Genomic DNA, 6,699 nt, shown 5'->3' with positions numbered 1-6,699 from the left:
AAGCAAGGATAACACAAATCAACCTTGTTGCGTTTCGTGTAAAAGTTTTGGTCATCCTGTTCACATCAAGATTGCTCTCTCAACGCTTATTGTCAGAGTTAAAAAGGCAATGGCAAAAGAGAATGTGGAATATTAACGAAGAGCGAAACAAATAAATACGATTCGTAAGCATTAGTGTAGTATCGTGGACGAAAGGCCCAAGAAACGTCGAGCTAACTACAGACAATGTCGCGAGAGCCGAGGCGCTGTCGGTTCCATCAACGCATTACCGGGTCCTTCAGGTAAATAGGTAAATAGCCGAAAAGACCTTCGTGACCCTGGCTACGAGCGTCTGTAAAACACGTGTGCGGTGGGCCCAGCAATAGACAATAGAGCGCTACAACGGCCCGAGAGACAGTCGAAAAGCAGAGAGTGCGAGTCGAGGAGCAGAGTGCGAGTTGAGCGGAGACGGAGGGTGCGAGTGGCGTTGCCGAGAGAGTGTGGATTGCGCTGTTTTCTGTACGTTTGGTGTGAATAGTTCAGGTTGAACAACAATCGTCTTTTTCTGTCTGATTAACATCTCTATTGTCCACTCTTTGTAAACACATTATATCACGATATTACATTTTTTGGGGGCTCAGCCGGGATTGGACAAGACAGAAAACGAAACGGTTTAACAGAGCTATTCGAGCTAGTTGTGAATTTACCGGTACGCGGTGTGGTAAAAAACGATATCGTTGACTGCTTAAGTTCGTGTAGTGTGAAAAATGGCAAACGTCGGGGACGAACGATTGTCGGGTGAAGAGGGGTCGACGCTGGAGGAGCTGAGGAGTAAGCTCGCGCGAATGAACCTCCCTATATCGGGTGCGAGGTCAGTGCTGATTGCAAGGCTGAATCGGGCGTGTAGGGCTGGACAATCGTATCGTAAGGGATCGACGGGCGGTGAAGAGCTAACCGGTCAACGAGATTTAGAAAACGTACAGAGAGCTGAGCGTGATTGTAACGAAGATGAAGATGTTGAGAAAATGAATACGAAGGAGTTGAAGGAGTGCCTCGCTAGTTTGGGTTTAAAAACGACGGGAAGAAAAGTAGAATTACGCGCACGGCTACAAGCGGCCATGGATGGCAACGACATATCGTTGGAAGAAGAAAGCGACGACGAAAGTGAGGATGAAGATGACAAGAAAAACACAAGAGGATATAAGAGAGATACGCGAAGGGTGTATCAGGACCGTGATGAATATTGTCGAAGGGCATGCGTTGGTTCGACACTGAGTTTTAGAGACGTCGAAGATGCATTAGAGTCGTTTAGTGGCGACAAAGGTGAAAATGTCGAACGATGGTTCGAGGCGTTCGAGGAAGTCGCTGATACGTGCATGTGGTCGGATGGGCAGAAGGCAGTCTACGCCAGGAAGCTGCTGAAGGGATCAGCGAAAATATTCGCGAGTTTCGAGTGTCATGCCAGAACTTGGCATGAGTTGAAGAGGGGGCTAGTGAAAGAATTTTCGAGGAAAGTCAACAGTGGGCAAGTTCATCAGAAACTTGAAGAAACGAAAAAGGAGAGTGATGAAGCATGTTTGGCTTACATGTACCGTATGCTCGAAATAGCCAGCCATGTGGACATGGAGGAGGAAGCAAAGGTGGAATACATAGTGGATGGAATAATAGACGACGAGAACAATAAGGCTATATTATACGGCGCGACGTCAATCAAAGAGTGAGGAAGAGGTTAGTGATGTACGAAGAGCAGAAGAGTCGCAAAGCAAAGTCGATTGTGAAGCCGGCTAAAACCCAGAAGAACGGGAAGCCCAGTCAATCTGTAGACGCAATGAAGAAAAGAAGATGCTTCATTTGCGGTAGTGAGGATCATCTAAGGGTTAAGTGTCCGGAGAGGGGAGAAGGTGTTATGTGTTTCAAGTGCAGCGGATTTGGACATATTGCAGCGAGGTGTACGGCACGACCGAAAGAGACTTGCGCAGTGTCAAGATCCGAAAAGGGAAAGTACTTGAAGGACGTGTCGATAGATGGCTGCAGGTTTGTCTCGTTAGTGGATACAGGTAGTGACCTTACGTTCATACGAGCGGATGAGTATGCGAGGTTAGGATCACCACCTCTGGGAAACTGCAAACTTAGGTTTGATGGTTTTGGTTCCGCTGGCAATAGTACCTGGGGCGAGTTTACAAGGGTAATGACGGTCGACGGGTACGACTTTACTGTCACCCTGCATGTTGTCTCGAATAAGGTAATGACAAGACACAGTCTACTCTTAGGTACCGATTTTTTAGACCAGGTAGAGTTGCGAGTCAAACGGCGCGAGGTGACATTTTTACGACTCGACGATCAGACCGACGGTCACGAGGACGCGCCGGATGTACTGAGGGTAAACGCGATAGAACAATCCGACGAGATCGACTTGTCGCATGTACGAGAACCTCATTACCGTGAAGCCATTCGGGATATTATTAAAGGGTATAGGCCGGAGAAGAAGAGAGACGTCGGAATAACCGCAAAGATAGTTCTGAAAAGCGACAAACCGGTAGCGCGAAGACCGCGAAGACTGGCGCCGAGGGGGAACGGGCAGCATGTCGACCAGGTTCAGAAATACCTGAATTCCACCGTAAACAGAAGCACAGGGAAGACTCCTTTCCAGCTACTGGTCGGGGTCGAAATGCAAGTCAGGGAAGAGGCGAAGATTAGAAAGCTGATCGACGAAGAGTGGGCCGCGAGGTTTGAAGAACAACGTCGCGAGCTACGTGAGGACGCGAAGAAGAAGATCGCCGCAACTCAAGAGGAGAATCGTCGAAGTTACAAGAAAAGAAAAAAGTGTGCGAAGCAGTACCGAAGGAAGGATCCGCACACACCTCGATTTTATGAAACCTTGGGTCCTAAACGCCGAAAGTGACGCATCCGACGATAGCGAGAGCGAACATAACATCTGAGGGCAGATGTTATTGCAGGATGGCCGAGTGTAGTATCGTGGACGAAAGGCCCAAGAAACGTCGAGCTAACTACAGACAATGTCGCGAGAGCCGAGGCGCTGTCGGCTCCATCAACGCATTACCGGGTCCTTCAGGTAAATAGGTAAATAGCCGAAAAGACCTTCGTGACCCTGGCTACGAGCGTCTGTAAAACACGTGTGCGGTGGGCCCAGCAATAGACAATAGAGCGCTACAACGGCCCGAGAGGCAGTCGAAAAGCAGAGAGTGCGAGTCGAGGAGCAGAGTGCGAGTTGAGCGGAGACGGAGGTTGCGAGTGGCGTTGCCGAGAGAGTGTGGATTGCGCTGTTTTCTGTACGTTTGGTGTGCATAGTTCAGGTTGAACAACAATCGTCTTTTTCTGTCTGATTAACATCTCTATTGTCCACTCTTTGTAAACACATTATATCACGATATTACATTAGTAGCGGAGTAAAACGAACTAAAATAAAGTTCGCAATAGTTAGAATCAGAATCGCCAAGAATACTAGTTTCTTTATTACTTCTGTTTATGCAACTTGTTCAGCAAAGACCGAGTTTACCAATGAATTAGACGTACTTGTATAATTTATATCATATATATTATTATAGATATTATTTCTATTATTATATATATATATTATATATCTTTTTAAATAATTGTTATTTTATTGCAGGAGATCTCAATTTCGAACATATGGAATTTGGCAATTTGCGTAACAATAATCGTAGAGTTTTTTTTATTTAATTTTGTTGTTCTCCTCGGTTCTATATGAACCGAAACGGATGTTATATTTCGAGATATTAATATAATATACATAGTTTTTGTATTGTTTTATATTTGGCTTTTTCTATCCGATTGAGTTTCTGTTCCCTTCGCGTATCCTACGATATTTAGCTTTTCATGAGTGAAACTGTTCGAAAGAAGAAGATATCTGAAGAGATACAAACGCGAAGAAATGAGGAGTCAACGAATGAATGCATGACAGCCAGAAACAGTTGCAGCTTCAACTTCATAGATCCTATATCGCATTTTGTTCCAAAACCACATCATTCATAGATCTTGTTATCATCGATTCAAGAATGAATATTTTAGATTTAATAGATAATAGCTTTGTTAGTATCTCTAGATAAAACAGTGATCATCTGGCGCTGTGATGCAGGATTTTCTTTAATGCAGGTTATAATATTCTCCTTGATAATGAATCTGTTGATTCTAACACGAGATATGAATTTTCATAAATTCATAAATTTTCAGAAATTCAATTCGGAAATTCTTTCGAGACTTTATCTATCGAAACAAAAACTGTTTATACCAAACAGGCGACATTTATCTCTCGATGATGTGTGTACATCAGGAAATCTGTCCTGGAATTGATAAAGTTACTTCCAAGATTTTTAATAATGCGAATCAAACAGGTAGATACATCGATTCCTATACATTGCATCCCAAAAGTTAAAAAGTAATTGCCTTATATTATTACATAGATTTCGACGTTTAAATAGCATCCATGCTCATAATACTCATTCTGAGTTTCACAAACTTTTTATTCGAACTTAAAAGACAGTGTGTGTTCTTGCGTTGTTACTAGGGCTCAAGGCATCCAACGTTTTATTTTTTATCTCGTTATCTCGGAGTACATATCTCCACTCTTGAAGCTTTATATTTTGTTATCTCGGAGTGTATCTTCATATTTCTTCAACGTTTGTGCTAACGTTGTATTCTGTAAAATTAAAAAATTACAGAAAGAGACATAACGAAAGAGCTACGTAACCCAAAGAGAAGAATGGAAAAACGTTTGGACTACAATGAAAGATCGTTAGAACATTCGTTATAGCGTAAGTATCCCATAGCATTTCTTGATCCCTTTCGTTTTATATTCGACTCTTTTCGAATTATAATTGATTAATTATTATCAAAACTAATTATTAAAAATTGTTGTTAAAATTATTATATTATTTTATTGGATTATATTTAATAATTATAATTCACTTAATTATATTTCAGTAAAATAATGTAAAACAAAAAATGTCGTGCATCTACTATTTCCTCATAAAATGAAAGTAACTTTTGGAACAACCTAATAATTTAGCTAACTTTTAACTGTTATAACTTTTGAGTTGAGATGTTTAGGGCAGGTCTTTCTAAACTATGGTAACATAATGTTGTTATATCTATATTTAGAGGTAGGATCGCCTTAGTTATTACTTTATTATTCGGATGGAAAACACCACATTTCTCGGAGTCGAAAAACCTTTATTGCACACACTTGGAAGGGACACGAACGAATGAACGAAAAGGATGTCTTAAACTATCGATCTGGTCTATCGGCCGTGTCTAGTAACATCTTCTAGTTATTCCCTTTTGTAACTAGCCGTCAGCATATAGATGGCGAGCGAGAACATACGTTGTCATTTTCAACACATAATTATGGGACCCTGAAAATTTTTGCGATTGTCACACGTCAGTGAAACAAAAAATGTCAATCATCTGTCATTAAAGAATCAGAAAGAACTGAAAATTATGTTTGGTGTTGTAATATCGGAAAATAAAGATGGAAATTTTTTCCCGATTGCTCACAATTTATTAATATTAAATTGAATATACAAATATAAATTGGACAGAAAACGATATTTATTTAACTTTACAGTTATTTGGTCACTCTCGTCACAACGAATCTAACACACACACACACACTCTCTCTCTCTCTCTAACAACTCTATCAATTCTCTCGACTCTACTCTTCGGTGTCTCGATTAGGGGGGGGGGTGTTAAAATTTTTTTTGGCATTTTTTAGTTGAATGCATAACATCTTAAGAATATTGTGTCAAAATTTCAAGTCGATTGGAGCAAAATTGACGAAGTTACGAGTATTTTTGTACATGGCGGATTTTATTACCTACCCGATCCAAGCGTGCTATTGTTACTTCGCAGACGTTTTTTTCTCCATATAATACCTAATCTTACCTCCAGATCTATTTATAGTACTTAACGACTTAAGTACAAACCTCCTTATACCTGTACTGTATATTTTGTCAGTGTAGAGTAAAAAATTTAGTGTAGGAGTAAATATTCAATTTTCATTAAGTTTTGTGTTAAATTATTACTAAAATGCCTAAAAGTTACTAGATATGATAGACAATCAACTAGTTCGAGATTATATCGACCTAGAAAAATTGCACCTCCGCATAATACGAAGGCACTTTAACAAGTAGCGCGTCAGATAAAAAAATATAAGTGACCGTTGAAGATCAGGTTACGAAAGATCGTGAAAAATATTATAGGATAATTGATTTTTTATTAGTCTTTTCAACAATTGCTACGCTAGTGAAGAGGTAAGCCGATAAAATTCGTTTATGAACGTTTTATACCAGATTTTTTAGTGTTCAAAACTTTAAAGCGTTTTCCCCACAACTCACGTTTTCAAAGTCGGTGCCCTCAATTACTTCAAAACTACTGCACCCATCCTTTTGAAATTTTGAAGACTATTTCTGTATATAATTTGCCAGGTAACGCTACAGAAACTTTTCAAATTTGTTAATTATTTTTATTTTGAAATAACAAATTAGCCGAAAATTTTCGCACAAAATCGCGTTTTTCCCTTCAAAGTGTTCGGAAAAAGTTAACAATTAAAATTTCGAAAAAAACCTTCGCAGCGTTACCCGGGGAAGGCTGTTAGCTAACGAATGAACTTCAACTTTTTGATTTCTGATGCTCCAGCACCAAGTTCTGAGGGGTACTGCAATTATACTTTTTTCCGAGACA

At 40.2% G+C, this 6,699-nt stretch overlaps 1 protein-coding gene across 1 annotated transcript; it reads left to right on the top strand.

Moving 5' to 3' along the window:
- The first annotated feature begins 745 nt into the window (after window positions 1-745).
- LOC117239468 lies at window positions 746-1,715 on the top strand. The gene is made up of 2 exons (XM_033505026.1): window positions 746-1,364; window positions 1,404-1,715. The coding sequence occupies exons 1-2, from the start codon at window positions 747-749 to the stop codon at window positions 1,698-1,700; spliced, it is 915 nt and encodes a 304-aa protein (XP_033360917.1). The 5' UTR covers window position 746; the 3' UTR covers window positions 1,701-1,715.
- Window positions 1,716-6,699: the final 4,984 nt, after the last annotated feature.

This window comes from Bombus vosnesenskii, unplaced genomic scaffold (assembly GCF_011952255.1).
Source record: "Bombus vosnesenskii isolate JDL3184/JDL3185 unplaced genomic scaffold, Bvos_JDL3184-5_v1.1 scf7180000014035, whole genome shotgun sequence".
NCBI lineage: Eukaryota > Metazoa > Arthropoda > Insecta > Hymenoptera > Apidae > Bombus > Bombus vosnesenskii.
This window is presented reverse-complemented; position numbering and strand designations above follow the sequence as displayed.